At 37.7% G+C, this 17,097-nt stretch overlaps 2 protein-coding genes across 10 annotated transcripts; one reads left to right on the plus strand and one right to left on the minus strand.

The window, feature by feature from the left end:
* Positions 1-4,435: 4,435 nt before the first annotated feature.
* Positions 4,436-8,349, minus strand: LOC135644844 (uncharacterized). Its single transcript, XM_065162765.1, has 7 exons — positions 7,819-8,349; positions 6,784-6,822; positions 6,550-6,620; positions 6,037-6,101; positions 5,856-5,945; positions 5,672-5,764; positions 4,436-5,097 (listed from the first exon to the last, which is right to left on the minus strand). The coding sequence occupies exons 1-7, from the start codon at positions 8,247-8,249 to the stop codon at positions 4,681-4,683; spliced, it is 1,206 nt and encodes a 401-aa protein (XP_065018837.1). The 5' UTR covers positions 8,250-8,349; the 3' UTR covers positions 4,436-4,680.
* Positions 8,350-9,116: 767 nt separating this feature from the next.
* On the plus strand, positions 9,117-16,569 carry LOC103995138 (uncharacterized). Of its 9 annotated transcripts, none has more exons than XR_010498888.1 (13): positions 9,117-9,504; positions 9,762-9,977; positions 10,091-10,202; positions 11,402-11,680; positions 13,391-13,446; positions 13,953-14,100; positions 14,261-14,434; positions 14,630-15,063; positions 15,176-15,293; positions 15,374-15,468; positions 15,583-15,689; positions 15,785-15,920; positions 16,071-16,569. XR_010498888.1 is itself a non-coding variant. In XM_065164606.1 (13 exons), exons 8-12 carry the CDS (start codon positions 14,887-14,889, stop codon positions 15,855-15,857), a joined length of 570 nt encoding a protein of 189 aa, XP_065020678.1. In that variant the 5' UTR covers positions 9,117-9,504; positions 9,762-9,977; positions 10,091-10,202; positions 11,402-11,680; positions 13,391-13,446; positions 13,953-14,100; positions 14,261-14,434; positions 14,630-14,886; the 3' UTR covers positions 15,858-15,901; positions 16,071-16,569. The 9 variants fall into 9 exon arrangements, 3 of the variants coding, with proteins under 3 accessions (XP_065020678.1, XP_065020677.1, XP_065020679.1); XR_010498889.1 differs by having other exon boundaries at positions 15,829-15,920; XR_010498890.1 differs by having other exon boundaries at positions 15,829-15,901.
* Positions 16,570-17,097: the final 528 nt, after the last annotated feature.

Consider the following 17,097-nt stretch of genomic DNA (forward strand, 5'->3'; position numbering starts at 1 on the left):
AAAGACACTATCATCAAGCCATTGTCGAATAAACCAAACTATTTTTTGGTCTAACCTCTTCCACTCATCATCGATCATAGTTGTGGGTTTTGCACTATCCCCTTATAAAGGTCCATACAAATCTTTGCAATACAAGATATCTTCTATCCTTGGTTTCCATATTATCTAATTGTTTCTATTCAAACTAATCATGCAAGAAACACTATTGACCTCCATATTCAAATACAAAAATTAAATTACCATAATCCTGCTTTGATACCAGTTGATGGGATATAAAAAGAAATAACCTTTGTATATGAACAAATATTAGCAGGCTATAACACGTAGCGGAATTAAATGGAATTACAATCAAATAGAATACCAAGATTTACGTGAAAAATCCCTTTAATGTGAAGAGTAAAAACCACAGGGTAAATTAGAGATAATCCACTACAAGAATAATGAATATACAAATATCAATCTCTTACCCAAAACCTTAGCAACAATCACAAGAGAATAATTGGGATACAAGGATCATGTCACTATGTACAATATCTAAATACTCCCCAAGTAATCACAATAAGAATCTACTATAGATCTTATTTAACTTGAGATGAAAACAATGCTAGATGATTGAGAACAATTTCTCTGTGTTGTCCTTTTGTGCCTCTAAAACATAGCCGTCCACTCCCCCTAATATGAATTATGGTTAGGTTAAGTGAGGAGGTGGGTTGTGGGCTGAATGTGGGCTGTCAGCCCAATAATATTAGCATTTGTTCATATACAAAAGTTTATTTCTTTTTATATCTCATCCCATAATTTTTCACTACCAGAAACAAAAATCATCATAAATTGGACATGAAAGTATGTTTTTTGGGAGGCATAAATGAAGATGCAATCGATCACCATACCAAAATGAATAAATCTAAGAGTAGATGGTTTGCTTAACGAGGGTCACATGATATAATGTAAGATTAAAATAAATGAAACTTTCTTGTGCTCCTGACCGTAGAATGACAGCACAGCGGTAGAATGATTAAAGCTGTTCTTACACTCCATGAAATGCTTTGCATCTAACTAAGATGACAGGATAAGCTTGACTATTGAAAATGACAAATTACCACCTTGCTTGATTCTTTTGCTGATACGATGGAACTGATTACTGAGTTGAATCCTGCTGTATGGTTGCAATTGTATTCCATCATCCATCTCATCTAAATGATCGAAGGGCATTGCAGTCATGGCGAGCCTTTCTCAAGACTACGGTGCTCCATCTCACTCTATTTTCCTTCGAGTAGAAAAGAGAAATCAGGAGGAAATGAAAGGCTGTTTGATGGTGGCGGAAGGCCTCATTACGATGGACTCGGCAAAGTCGAGAGAGTGCTTCTTCGTTCCTACTCGGCACCTCTGCCTTTCTTTTGACTAATGAGCTCAAGTATTGTAAATATTTCATCTCTCCCTCCTCAATATTTCTCTCTCTGCAGCTCACTTGATGAACCTGTCAACAAATTAGTAAAATTAAAAATTAATATGTATCAGACTTTTCATTTGTTTATTGAAAATTAAGATTCAACTTATCATCAAAAACGGTTCACAGCTTTCATATATTCAATCAACTTCGTGCTACCCTTAAGCTTTAGCTTCCTTAGGTAATAAGAATCTTAATAGTGATGTAAGAATAAATTTGTAATTTAACAACGAATCCAAATTGTCCACATAGATAGTAACGTAGGGATGAAATATATTTTATTTGGCAAAATAAAATATAAACAAAAATATATAAAATATATTACCGAAAAAATCAATAATGTCAACATTATCATCACTATACACCAACCTACATACCAAAAGTAAAAGTGAATCCCTTTGGATTATATAAAACGGATTGACATATAAGGATATTAGAAATAAATAGATTGACATCCCCTAAGGGAAATATATATAATATGCTCATGATTCCTACCACTAGGTTAAAAAAAAACTTAAAATAATGAAATAATGATAATTAACTATGTATTATTGAGGGGGTGATACAAAAGGGGGTGAAGGAGGAGGAATGCATATTTGAAGCTTTTTCTTCTTTAAACCTGAAAAGAAATTTTAATTAGTTGTATATAGATAGATTAATAAAGATTAATATAAATCCTTAAGTTATTATATAGATTACTTGTACTAACAACTTCAGTTGTCTCTTTCCACAAGTCTAAAGGATCTATATAATGTGATGTTACTTTGTATATACCAAAAAAATTAAATATTATAAATATGGGATATTATATCTAAATTTTATGTGATAAAAAGGAAAGATAAATTCATTCATAAGTATATCACAAGATACATTAGAGAGTTTAATATCCTTGTATTCCAATCAAGTAATATGATATTAATTTTAAATGAATTAAAATCAAGTATGTGATGGAGTGTAATTCGAGTGTAACTCTAATGTAACAAAAGTGTAAATAGGAGAATTATCTCCAAAGCTATCCAAGCTTCTAAAAAACTATCATAATTTTAATATGTTTAGTATTATTTTTTATAGTTATCCATCATTTTAGGATTATTAGTTATCAAAATAGAGGATTTCTATATTGAATTTGTGATAGAGTGCATATAACCCATATAACTAAAGTGTATGTATTGAAACTCTTCCAAAATCTATCCAAATTTCTCCAAAGAATAATAACACATTTTTAATATATTTTTTTGAATTTGTCATGTAATATAATTCGAGTGTAATCCGAATATAAATATCTTCAATTATTCTCAAGCATACTCAAATTTCTTTAAGACTATAATAATATTTTTTTTTTATTGATAAAAGAATCACATCATTCACAAAAAGGAGATGAAGTTGTCATTGCTTGTTGATGCCATTGTTGTTATCCGGGAATGATTGGCTTTGTGGCGAAAGTTAGACCACCCAGGATTATTTGGCTTTGAGACAGAGACAAGTTTCTTATGCGAAGTCAGACGCAGTACACGCTGAGTTGTTCTTTTGAGGATCCAAGGAAGAAGGAACTATGATTCAATTGCATTAGGGAATTTTGTAGAATTTGGAATAGTTCTCTGGAATAAATTGTGTAGTGAAGACAGCAATCTATACTAATGTTTACTAAGAGTACAGAGTTTATCCAGTGACTGGTGTGGCGTGACGATTATTGTTGAAAGAAAAATCAATGTGTTTACTGATGTAGGTGTTGGTATTAGAACTGGAACCATGTACAAAGGGTGAGACTTGTTATATGATTTTTGCTTTTTTCATGTAATGGCAATCTTAAAACAAGTTATGTGCATTGTTAGGCTACTTTTAGATGATCATGGTTATGTGGGTTACATGTTCTGCGCCATATGTTTTACAGAAGAAGCAACACATAATTTTGTTGCAAGGTATGGTTGTGATTTTAGTTTCCCCCTTGGAAAGAAACTGTTGTTTTGTTAGCAAAAGAGATATCATCTTTTGTTTTGTTATCAAAAGAAACTTGAATTAGGGGATTTGAAACTATATTTGTTCTCCTGAAGTGCACATGATACATCAAACTTGTGGTATGGTTAGTTGATAAGCTCAGGAAGACTTGAACTTTTGGAATTTGGAGGTATATTTGTTCTAAGTTTGCAAGTTGGTGTGTCGATAAGCTTTGGAAGTCTTGCATCACATTTTCCAAAATCTGGCTTTTAATATCCTTTTAGTTTCTCTTTCAGATTGGTTGCCAAGTAAATTTTTGTTTATCGCCTAACATATCGACTCTTGAAGGGAACAAGGGACTTTAAGTTCTCGTATTTGATTAGTCTGTTTTGGATACTTACATACTCCGAAGAAGAACCATAGTATGTCATCTGGTAGATCTATGAGTCGTATGAAACATGATAGATTAATCTTATCTTAGTTGCCAATGTAAAAATTTGTAGCTAATATCTGAACTCTATGTTGATCCAGTTTGCTACATGGTCAATTGCCTAACCCTTCATACTGGTCGTTAGCTCTGCAGATCGAAAACACTAGCAATGTTGTCTTTGAAGACACAACTGAACCAAATCTTAAAGAAGACACTACATCTGAGCCTGGTAATAGCAATGGCTTTTCTGGTGGTAGTGACAATCCAGATTCATGGAATAATGGTGGCAAAGAGTCGGAATAATGTGGAATTATGGTGGCTGCCCAAAGGATAAGCTTGAAGATCCTAAGATGTAGTAGTTACTTGTATTCAAGTATAGTGATTAGTTGAGCCGTGTGTCTGATTCTGGCACTCTTGCTGTAATTCTAGCGGCTACGTATGTTCCTTTTCTCCTACCACTTTTTTCCAGGCTTCTTTTCAGCTACTCACATTAAATGTTTATATTGACCGAAAGGCCTCTAAAGAGGTTATTTGTTTCCTTCCAACCAGATTACAAACCTGAGGATACTGTGAATTAAATGCTTACCATATGCAATCTCAATTAGGAGCAGCAAGCAAGATGGTTCACTAAAAACCACAATTCATATACAAAACTTGATCAGCTGTCACAATATTGGATGTCAGGACCTGCAATTAGATCCATGCCTCACAACATCATCATACATACAAAGACATTTACTTTATGACAAGACCCAGTCGCTTCTCTCTCAGAAGGGGGAAATGAAGCATAAATGACACTACTGTCAACCATGCATGCCTTTGCCCGGTTTTCTGTCACTCAGTAGCTTTCAGCAACGAACTTGGATGTTCATAAGCTTTGCTGCTCCAACCTCCTCAGCATCCAACCGATTATGTCTGCACCAACTTCATTGCGCTCGGGCTCAAATAGAAGGTCATGTAGAAACCCCTCATAGAGTTTTATATCCTTCTGCCTCGAGGCAGCCACGTTGTACAGATCCTGTGTTGCCATGGGATCGGTGACTCTGTCTGCAGTCCCATGCAGGACTAAGAAAGGTACAGTCACATGCTTCATGTTCTGCATAAGGTAGGACGAGATGCGCAGGATCTCATGGCCTGTTCTAACTCTTATCGGCCCAGTGTAAACTAATGGATCTGAGTACTTGGCCAACAGAGCTGCTGGATCCCTCGACACAGGAATGCCCCTTTTGTTAGCTCCCTTGAATTGCAACTTTGGGAGCACAAGCGAAACTATTGGAGCCACGACCTGCAACAGGTATACATGTACCCCCACTTGAGTGCTCATATAGTTTCGGCCGAGTAGCCTCTTTAACAAACCAAAGCTTGGACAAGCCAAAAATCTATGTTTGACAAATACTGCTCCAGTGCATTTACCTCTAGAAAGATGAGAAAAAGAAAGCTAACATTGTTATTCTTCTTTTTCTTTTGATCTACGCTTTGTCTGTGCACTAATGGTTGACAATAAGTGCTCTCGTTTTTTCTTTCATTATTATCTGCGCCATCAAAGTCTCTTTTGAATTGATTATGAGAAGCACAAAACTCTGGATATCAATAATGACAATGCAAGGATGTCTTAGCTGAATGAAGTGAACGAATAAGGTAAACTCACTCAGATGCTTCTTTATTTAATATTTGCAAATAAGATCCTTGAGCATCTCCATAGTACCAGCTATAGCCATTATGTGCTCTATAATGATCAGATGTATTCTATTCAAGGGAGGTTCCAATAAAACATGAACGCTTAGTTCAATGATGTACATCCAAATGGAACAAATTAACTGCATTGCATATAAAAACAGGCTATGAGAGGAAACAATTACCCCAACTATTGGATGAGCTGGCTTTACACGGAGTGCTGGGGATGTCAGTATTATCCCTTCCACCATAGCCTCAATATAGGGATATGAAGCTGCCTGTCATGCAACAAGTTTATTAACGATATCAGTAATAAATGTGCAATAATGATAAGGATGAGTGGCAGGACCTTTTTATAAATGACATTACCTTTAAAACCACAGCTCCACCAGTTGAGTGGCCAAAAAGGAAACAAGGTACACCAGGATATTCTGATTTGATTTTCTCCAGGAATTTTCCCTGTAAAACATGAAAACAAATCAACTTAAAACCAGCATCAAGTGGATTCATATATACAGGCATCAGGGAAATAACAATAGCTTGCACTTACTGTGTCCTCGACAACATAATCTAATGAAGGCACATATCCATGCAATCCATCACTGCCACCGTGGCCTGCAAAGTAATTTGCTACCGTCAGGTTCATCCAAAATTTATCTATTCTAGATAGGCTTTGAATATCTACCTGGATTTTGAGTATCACAATCATCAATCAGTGCATCTATCATGCAGTCTTGTCATTTCTCAATGGTCAGATAGATGAGAAACTAGTGCTTTTGAGATAACGTATAATTCTTGGACTAAACAACATTTCACTGAACGACACTGATCTCAAGGTCATGGAAAACAATAGTTTCAGTTAAGGAAATGATCCCATACGACTACTCTTAAGTTTAGAAAAGAAGATATTGCTTAAATAATATCCCTACTCATGCTGAACTTTAAGCTTGTTCAGGCATTCAGGTCACCATTCAATTCACTGAAAGCGGGACACATACAGCATGGACAAGCTTTGTGGAAAAAAATAATAGCAGTAAGAAAAAGACTAGCTAAAACCATATACCTATCCAGTCCATCGCGTATACTCCAAAGTTGCATGCCATTAACTGTTTGGCAAAGTGTGAGTATCTTCCACTGTAAAAAAAGAAAAAGAAAAAGCACTGTTATGAAAATTAAACTACAAAGTTGGATGTATTATGACAAAGCTACTTAAAAATTCTGCATACATGCTTCTGTATTCATGTGTGTCATTTTTGTGTAGCTGAAGTAAAAGGGAAGATAATCATCTGCTCCTTACCTGTGTTCATTCAGACCATGTATTATCACCACAATTGCCCTGCAGATGAATAACAACTCTCGTTAAACCCTATCAAGCAATGATCACAAAACAGATTAAAGCACAAATGTCGTAAGCCTTGGATAGAAAAATGACATGATCACAATATAAAGATTTGAATATTTAAAAAACCAAATACTTTTCAACAGAGCTTAGGATATTCCAGCTGGCCTTTCGAAGTCTATAATGCAATGTGAAAGAACAATGTAATCGAGAATTGACACATTACCAAATTATCTAATTACATGTGGAGGAGAAACAAGTAGCCATGCAGAGCAAATTCCACACAAGGAAAAAAACTATGCTACTCCGAGATGTTACAGACATATGTTGTTCCGCTAGTATAAATAAAACATGATTGGACACCAAATTAAAAGGACAATTGGTTTCACATCTCACATCCATAGAAGTCCGAAAACCAGAAGTCCAACTATCACAGCTTATAATGATGAGCTGCTAGCCAATTTGCAATGTTATAGCATTCAGTAAAATAAAATAAGCTGGTCAGCATATCTTGTAAAAGGTCCTTAGTCCTAGCAGAAGCATAAACCGAGGACAAGAATGACCAAAGAAGAAACAAGTGCTCGACGGAAGGGGGAAAGGCCTACTGCTAGAGTTCGCTCTGAAATAACTGCAGCTATTTAGGCCTAATAACTAAATGATCACACGCCAAACGAAGAGTAGCTTGCACTGTATAAACCTACAATTCGATGTTGAACGTCACATCGTTCTCTGTGATCAACAGATTCTACAGAATTAAGCTATACTCCAAAGTCCAAACCCAACAAAGGACCGACTATTTTCCACCGAAAAACACACCAAAAAGGAAGAAAAAAGACGAACAAACTCTAAACATCCCAAACAAATAAAAAATTCTATCATCAGAAGGGGAATACCCAAAAGTCAACAGGATTGACATAAAAGGACGAAGGGTTTCCTAATCCCTCTCCTCTGACGTTGTATATGAAACAAAATAGCATCGGATCGAAACCTCACCTCAGATCCCCTGAGGCAGGCAGCCACGAGCGGCAGAAAAGCGCGCTTCTTCTTGGTCCCATGAACACAAACGTCTCCCAGCGGCACGCACCACCCTCGTCGGCCTCCTCCACGGGGGGCACCATCACCACCTCCTCGGCAAGTTCCCTCCGCCGGCGCACGTCCTCCTCCTCCGCGGCTCTCGACCACCTCCCACCACACGTGCGCCGCCGCGGGGAGGCCGCAGAAGCCGCCGCCGACGCGGTCTTCGATGTGAACGGGCCCCCGCGGCGGAGAAAAAGAAGGAACCACAAGACGAAGGAGTGCAGGAAGAGGAGCACGCGGAGGAGGGAGGCCGGCGACGACACGGACCGCCGTATGTTCCTGAAGACGGGGATGATGCGGCCGCTGGCCCCGGAGGTCAGCTCCTCCATCTGCGCTCCCCTCTCCATCCGTTACCGTCTCTCCTCCCTCCTCTTCCTCCTCGCTCCTTCTCTTCCTTGCGTGCCCGACCATTTCATCAGACGGACATATATAGGGCGAGGGGACGAGGAAAGCAAGAGCTGGCTTTCCTTTGACCATTTTTACAAGTACACCCGACGCCCATGGCACGCAAGGTTTTAATGACCCGTTATGTTCAGATATAACGACACCGAGACCGTCGCATAACTGTTACCAACACATATCAGACAAAAAAGCGATGAGATCACCGGACATTTTCCTTCCAAAACGGCTCACGAGTCGAAAATAACGGGTTGCGAAGTTTGTTTCCGTCCACTCGTACGCGTCGGGACATGTCGTCGTAACGGTAACATATGTCGTTATCCTCGAGCGGTGGCAAGTGTGCGTGGTCCCTCTCTCTCCGACGTGGGCCCCGCGGCCTCGCTTGTGGTTGGGGGTGTGAATATGGGACGGGATTTCCCACACGAAATTGTGATGGTTCCTGGCGACACGTGGACGATGAAGTCACTTTCGTGGACAGATCGTACGGCGCTTATTTGGCTTCCACGTACTATCTCACATCCGCATCCGATAATACGTTTAGATCAGATGCCCGATCCGAATGGTGCAGAACTCTCATTTCGGATTGCAAAATAGGCAGGTAATGGTCTGACTTGAAACCAACCCGTTAACACCACAGCCAAAACTCAAAGCAGCAGTATGTGTACTTGCCTTTCTTGTTACCCCGTGATGATTGGGCAAAAATCTGGGCCATCGTAAACCCCTTTGATGCGGGCCCCTCACTGTCTCACAAGTAGGTCCGATGGGTCTTTCTGCAACCTTCTGTATAAGGATTCCATAGAATGCCTTCGCCGCGGCCTCTTTCTCCCTCTCAAGCTCACACTCGTCTCCTCTGCGGCGCCTCTAGCGAAGCCATCGTCCGCCGTCTTTCGTTGCGCACCACCGAACCCCCGCTTCCGGTCGCGACCAGAATCCATTTTCTTGCGGCCTCATGACGATCCTGCGGCTCGCTCTCACAGCCCACTCTGCCCTTCCTTCCTGTGATCACAAGCCCTTATCATCCTACGACACTTCCGCTCCGTTAATGACCCTTGCATCTGGTGGTGGGAGGAAAACTGCCCTAGGGTTCTCTTTCCAAACTAAGAAGTGTGCGCCGATGTCATTGTCTTCGTCTTCCCCGTCGACTCGCTCGGCTCGTTTCATGGTGTCGAGCCACGAGCATGATGATGAATCTTCCGCGGAGGGGTCCGTACCAAACTTTGATCTTTATTTTGTTTGCAGGAAGTTGTAGCATTAGATGAACAACATCTTTCAGTGGCATTATGTCAAACGGTCGTGCTTCGAACGAACGCATGATGCCTTGATTCCAAAGTGATATCTTTTATGAACAATACCTCGTTGCTAGCCTGCGTTAAAAGAAAAACAAATCTGTTTATCTTTTTCTTCTTTAAACTAGGACGTATTATTTTAATAAATCGATTATTATTTTCTGGTTGCCGCAGGCATGATGGATTGACCATCCGTGGGGTACCGGAGACGGTTGTTGGTGTATTGGGAGGAGGCCAACTAGGTCGAATGCTCTGTCAAGCAGCAAACCAAATCGCAATCAAAGTAGTGACCTTGGATCCTCTTGAATCCTGTCCTGCAAGTGGCATAGCTTATCATCATGTAGTTGGGAGTTTTGATGATGGTGATACAGTTCATGAATTTTCGAAAAGGTTGTCGGTCCTGGATTTTTTTACTAGGGCCTTGGTATCTGTCAGAATCCGTCATTGCTTGCATGTTTGCTTGTTTTCTTGATTGACATAACAGTCTCTTGATTGGCAATTAGGTGTGGAGTGTTGACAGTGGAAATCAAACACGTTGATGCGGTTACTCTTGAGAAACTTGAGCTACTAGGGATAGACTGCCAGCCTAAAGCCTCTACCATAAGGATAATACAGGTAAGTCTCGCTTTCTTCTTGTTTGCCTGTCTTCTCAGGATAGTTATCAGGGTAATTGCTTTTGTGGGTACTATAAGTATGATAGGATTTGTGTTAGACCAACTCTTTCATCTTTCGACCCTGCTATTCTCCGAATGACCTGTCAAGCTGACTTCCATACGTGCTACCTAATTAATGGTGATTACAGAAGTTGCGAAGTTGGTAAGATATTGTCAAGCTTGATCTATGTTATCATAGTAAGATAGGGTACAATAGATCCATGTACAAGCACCTTAGAGAACATGCTTTGTTAACATTCGCTGCATGGATAATATTCCTTTGTCCAAATGGTATAAGTAATGGCAAATTAGGATAAGATAGACAGAATGATTCATGGCACCTGCAAAAATTAGTATCTTGCTGAAATCAGTTGGAAACTTAAGATGTTTTCTTGCATTTTTAGTCCAAAGAGAACCTTATTGGAAGTAATCTAGTCATAAGTGTAAAGTTGCTTCAGTTCTTTCTGTTTCTTAATGTTGAAAATTGAAATGCACTAGTCCAGTGTCTTAATTTTCCGAAGGGTTGTGACATTTTCTTCTTTTCTTGAATCTCATAAATTGGCATCAATAGGAAAAAAAATTTGAGTCTTAAAATTGTTCGTTAACTAACTAAATATACTTAGTGAAATATATTAAGATGTATAGTCTGGCTCTATATTGCATTTTCTGAAGACTGACATATCCTCTTGGTTTCTTCAAAATTGGTTTTAAGACTTTGGTGTAACAAAACCATGTTAGTGGTAGCTACCAAGGCCTCCTTGGTATTTATGTTTTCAAAATGTTGGAGATATTAAATTATGAAAAGAGAAACTTTCTTCCTGAATGATTACTTTTACATCAAGAATATAAAATAACATTATTCTCTTTTTATATGTTGCTTTTTGTAATTTTTTAATTTGTTAGAGACATTATCATCAAGTTTAAATGTTCTTTAATTCTGATAAATATTATATATATACCTATGTATCTTATCTAGATCCGCCTTAGTTGTTTTTCACTGTCAAGGAACACCCTCAATCCATTTCCTTTAGAGGCTTAGTTAGATTTGGAACTGGTTGTATGATGCTTAGCCACTTCACGGCCATTCATGAGCATTCTCAATAAGCTTGGGTCTCTTTTGTGAGATTTTTTTAATTTAAATTTTTTTGTACATTATTGCAGGACAAATATCTTCAGAAGGTTAATTTTTCTCAGCATGGGATTCCACTTCCTGATTTTATGGAGGTTGATTGAACTGGTTGCTTGTTTGCTGAAACAACTTGAAGTTTAACTAGTCCTTTGTTAATTAATAATTCAGTGCAGAAGATAATCTTGCACATGTTGAGAAAGCTGGAGAATTGTTTGGTTATCCTTTAATGATCAAAAGCAAGAGATTGGCTTATGATGGGCGTGGCAATGCTGTTGCTCACACCAAAGAGGAACTTCCTTCAGTTGTGACTGGTAAAATTTCGTGGACAAACGCCAAAGAACTTTTTAATTTTGTAAAAGAAGTTGGTGGATGGAATCATTAAATAGGTTATCTAGTGAAATCCAAAGTGTTTACATTTTTTGTTGATATGTTAGTATCTTTTACAGTAGGTAAGAACTGAAATGCTGTTTTAGGACCATGGGAAGCATGGTAGAAGACAGAAGCACCATGCTGTGCCATGCCGGAAAAATGTCTGGCTATTATCAAGACATATATATATTGAAACTAAAAAGTTCAAGCCATATTGTTCCATGATGGTGTGTGCTCATGTCAACAAACTGTTATCTGCTAACATGGATTAATACACATTTTAAAAGTGCCCATGTCAAGCAATGTCTCATATCAGTCTGCAAGCACCAGCTTGGCCATCCTTGCTCACAGAATAGCCATCCTTGTAAGCTTGTGAGTCAAATTTCAAAGACTGTTATCTTGCTTTCTTTAATGGAAGACAACTGAAACATTAATGCTTGTTATTTAGGGCCATGATCATTGGTCACGAGATGTACTGTAAATCATGTCAAAATTGATTGGTGCTTTGACTGAAGCATGATATTTGTATTTTCAGAATTTCTATTCCATATGGCTTATGTTTATTTTATTAATATAGAACTGTTTAGGTTTTTAACAGTTTCCAATCAGGAAAGAATATTGTACTTGTGCATCTTGGGATGCATTGAGAAGCAAAAGCAATTTCTTAGGAAAACTTTTGAAAGGAGAGACAGAAACACAAGTTACCTGTGTGATTAGGCAGAATGCTTACACATATCTTAGACCAAACGTTCAACATACGTTATAGAAAAAAGGGCTCATCCTAGTCTCTTATTGATTCTGTTTCTTTTGGGATACTGAGCATTTGAGACTGCTCCATGTGGGAGGTACTTAATCTTTTTACTTTTCTTTTATAACTCTGAAGAAGGGCATTTCAAATTTTTTAGTGGAATCACATTCCTGCATCATGGTCTACAACTCTTTATAAATATAGCTTGCAAAAATGTCTAGGCTGTTGTTTGGCTTCCAAATTAATTGATTGGAGGTAAATTCTTGGAGTTCAGAATCTTTTAGTTTCTCGATATCTTCTCAGTAAACTATTATCACTATTATAAAATTTATTTCAGCCTACATTTTATCAAGGTTTTTAATCTCATACTATACCGATATACCGAGCTTTGCTTGGTACGGTATGGTACGACATACCATACGGTACGCCTAAAATAGGTATAAAATCCTTCAAAAATATCTGAAAAATTAAAAAAAGTTAGGATAGGGTTTTAAAGTTAGAAATAAATATATATTTAGTATAGTTTTAGCAAAAATAACTTAAATTAGGTAAGAATAGTGCCACATATCTTTTTGGGGCTTTAAGGAGTAGTCTTGTACTATTACCATTTGGTAATAGTCAAAATTTCGACCGTTACCGTCCGGTACAACACTGTATCGCTCGATACGGGGCCAGATGCCTGATACCGCCCATATCGGATGGTATGGTACAGTATTGCAAACCTTGCATTTTATATGATTTCAGTAAGAAATTTTGTCATCAACAATTTCACACATCTTGATTTGAATTAGTGTGCAATCTTGGTAGCACTTTGTTCTTTTTAGTAGTTTAATGCATAGATCTGTTGCTTTTTCTTAGATCTTGATGTCCATCAACTAATACATGCTTTCATGCTTTGTGGCAGCATTGGGAGGATTCAATCATGGTTTATATGTTGAGAGGTGGATGCCATTTGTGAAGGTTGAGGTTTACTATTTTTTAAGTGACATTGAGGTTTATTATGATTTATTGACTGCAGACATATGTAACTAGTTTATTACGAAACTGACTTTTTTTTTTAGGTTGCCCTTATGCCATGAAAGTCTGAATCTTTCAGTTGAATCTTTGTAATGCTGCATTTTTTTAAATAAATACTGTAATATCATTTGAATTTGCTAGTATTATCATTTGTTTACATGGACAATCAGCCTTGTTTGATTTGAACATTTGATCATATATGTGCTTGCCCATGAATCTGAATATTTGTGCATGAAAATATAAGTATATATATTTTAATATAAACACTTTTGTCATATAGATGCAAACAACTTTATCATTTCTTCTGTGAACTTCATGATGCAAACAAGTTTATATTCTGGAGTAATAATAACAAAATCTGTTGGCCTTGCTAATAGCTGGCCTTATTTTCTAAGCTTTCTCTATCTGCTGCAAAATTTTCTAATCTTTATGGACACCACTTTTTCTAGGGATAACATCTGTCACATAGTTGAAGCTCCCGCCGGTGTACCAGACAAAATAAAAAGACTTTGTGTTGACATTGCTCAAAAAGCTGTCATATCATTGGAGGGAGCAGGTGTATTTGCAGTGGAATTATTTTTAACAAAAGATGGACAGGTTATCCTCTTTCATAACTTGTTTGAACTCTAATATATTAGTCTATCTATTTTACCTTTTGATCTCATGTTAAATTAAATATCTTCTGTCTGCACATTTGATGTTGGTTCTAGATAACATTGCAATTATTGACCCAAACCTTTAGTTTTTTTCTCAATAGGTTTTGCTTAATGAAGTAGCTCCTAGACCGCATAATAGTGGACATCATACGATTGAGTCATGCTATACTTCACAATACGAACAGCATCTACGAGCTATTCTTGGTCTTCCTCTTGGTGATCCATCAATGAATTCCCCAGCTGCAATCATGTACAACATACTAGGTGAAGATGAGGTAATTATCTTGAAAATATTTTTATAAAATATTATTTAAATTCTCAAGAAGTTGAGTTTCTCAGTGCAAAAGAGACTAGTTCATAAGCTTTCATTCCTTTGACCTACATAGAGTTGATGCCAAATAATTCTTTTGCATTCTTGTTTCACGTCCTTTAGCTATTCTTTAATTTTGTTGGAAATTGTCTACTGCTAGGGAGAGCCAGGGTTCTATTTAGCTCATCAACTGATTGGAAAGGCGCTTAAAGGCGTTAAATACATAAGGTTGTTCTATATGCATTTTCTGGATTTCAAATTTTGAGGCCCATAACTTATGGATCATTGTGCATTCCCACAATCTGATTACCTCTCTATTTCTGATGTGTTCAATCATTTTATTTCTTTCACAAGAATAATTTAGTAGTTGGTGTAGTGCTTCATATATTTCAGGTAGCATTGGTGAAAAATAAGTACATGACGAAAGTTTCAGTATATGGTCATCGTTGTTTGGAAGTTCTGATATTTGATTTAAATGTATGCTTAATGGGTGCAGTTACTCCATGTGTTGCTATAATCATGGGTTCTGATTCAGATCTTCCTACAATGAAAGATGCTGCAGAGATCTTAAAAAATTTTGGTGTGCCATATGAGGTAAGTTGTATCACCATGATAAAGCTGCCTTTGATTTCTAGGCACTTCTTAGAAGGTGTATTTCTTGTACTATGCAATAAAATGATTTTGTTACTGTAAAAATTCATTTCAGGTAACAATTGTTTCAGCTCACCGCACACCTGAGAGGATGTACTCTTTTGCATCATCTGCGAAAGAAAGAGGTATTCAGATCATAATAGCTGGTGCTGGTGGTGCGGCACATCTACCAGGTTCATTGCACATTTCTGAGAAGAAATACTCCATTTTGGTTTAAAGCAATGGAGAAATTAAACACAGCATTCTACTGCAGGGATGGTGGCTTCACTGAGTCCACTACCTGTCATTGGAGTCCCGATAAGAGCCTCATCACTGGATGGAATTGATTCCCTGTTATCCATCGTGCAGGTAAATCATGTGGTTTGTGGATGTTGGATTTTTTGTTTCACCAAAGTACTTTAGTTGTGGTGGTTGGTTTAATATCCTGGGCTTGGTGTTTACTTTTTATGTTGCTCCATAAAGAGGCCAAAAGGTATTCCAGTTGCAACAGTCGCAATTGGGAATGCCGCAAATGCAGCTTTATTAGCAGTCAGGATCCTTGCCACTAGCGATGCTGATTTATGGAACAGGTCTGTTTCCGTGTAGTGGACACGTGATCTGAATTTTTTCTGATTTTTATATTTAGGCTCATTGCTTTGCGTTTTTCATTCCACAATTTCTGTAGTGTGATCAAATACCAAAATGAGCTGAAGGATACTGTTTTGGCAGAAGCAACAAAGCTTGAAGCAGAAGGCTAGGAGAGATATCTAAATCTATAACACTCCTCCAGGTGCTCATTCTGGTATATGAGCCTCTCTTGGGTGTGTTTACCTTACCTAATTTTTCCTTATTAGTTACTTTGCCAATCCCAGATTTTAGGCTTAATGACATGAGCTTCCGTTGTTGATTGGTTGTCTTGGTATTTTTCTCATATGCATCTGATCAGGGGATTGAAAGTGTCTTATTTTCAGGCCAAGATCAACTGCTTCTTATCTTGAAGTAGTTGTTGATCTTCAACCTGTATTCTCTGTGATGCTGGGAGTTCCTCCCTCGCGAAATAACTTGAAGAGAAGCAATTTGGCAAGCTTTCCATGTTGTCCAGATATAGAGAAAATGTTTCCATTTGAAAAGAATGAGAAGGCGATCCAATACATACGTTTCTTGATACATGGTCAGAATGAAGATCCCTAGGTGGTCCCCCTCTGGAATCCTGTGTTGACTTTTCTTCACTGATCTTTACAATCTCTTTTGATGGGAAAAGACAAGGAACTTGTGATACCAAGATTTCTGTTTGTGTTGGAGAATTCAGACTGTAGCAGCTTATAATTAAGAAAGAACATCATGTACATCTGCAAATCTACAAGCAACTTCAACTTACACTGTAAATATCATTGTGTTCAGCAAACCTGGCAATGATTTGTTATTTTGTCAGACATAATTATGCTATCCATTTCAACTTGTTTCAGGCTTTTATGAGCCATAGTATGAGCTCAGAGTGCTGAGTGCTTCATATTTCATTTCCTCATAAGCTCAGATTCTTCATTCCACCATGCAGAAGCAGATTGCTTGTGTCTTGATCATGGTGAGAGATTGGTCGAGAAGACACACCCAGCCACCTTTGGTGGCAATGGTGGTGGGTTCAACTTTATTAGGAATTCTAAATGTAGTTTACGATTATTACACCATTCATAAACCTCAAAAGCTAACACACACATGTTTACCATTATTACAGATGATGGGCATCTCACCTTTGGAAGTAACACTACAATCTCTGCGCAATCTGTTTCATTTTTCACTAACATGTGAACTTTCTCAAGAGAGGAGCACATAGATACATGTGATGAACATCATTTATGCACATATCTAAGTTCTAACCGTTGTCGTTCGGAACATGCAAAGATATATCAATCAGACAATCGTATCTTACCATAGAAATAAAAATACAGCCAAGTTTCAAGATCTCAGTTTTCTCCAGGCAAGTTTGAAGCTAAAGAAGAC

Source organism: Musa acuminata, chromosome BXJ3-8, assembly GCF_036884655.1.
Source record: "Musa acuminata AAA Group cultivar baxijiao chromosome BXJ3-8, Cavendish_Baxijiao_AAA, whole genome shotgun sequence".
NCBI lineage: Eukaryota > Viridiplantae > Streptophyta > Magnoliopsida > Zingiberales > Musaceae > Musa > Musa acuminata.

Bases quoted from the DNA above. Each gene is read 5' to 3' on its own strand.
- LOC135644844 (XM_065162765.1), bottom strand. From the start codon at position 8,249: ATGGAGAGGGGAGCGCAGATGGAGGAGCTGACCTCCGGGGCCAGCGGC. The intron at 5,946-6,036 runs GTAAGTGCAAGC...CATGTTTTACAG, and splicing joins ATTATGTTGTCGAGGACACA to GGAAAATTCCTGGAGAAAAT. The intron at 5,098-5,671 runs GTAATTGTTTCC...TACCTGTTGCAG, and splicing joins CAGCTCATCCAATAGTTGGG to GTCGTGGCTCCAATAGTTTC.
- LOC103995138 (XM_065164605.1), top strand. From the start codon at position 14,887: ATGACGAAAGTTTCAGTATATGGTCATCGTTGTTTGGAAGTTCTGATA. The intron at 15,294-15,373 runs GTTCATTGCACA...ATTCTACTGCAG, and splicing joins TGGTGCGGCACATCTACCAG to GGATGGTGGCTTCACTGAGT. The intron at 15,469-15,582 runs GTAAATCATGTG...TGCTCCATAAAG, and splicing joins CCCTGTTATCCATCGTGCAG to AGGCCAAAAGGTATTCCAGT.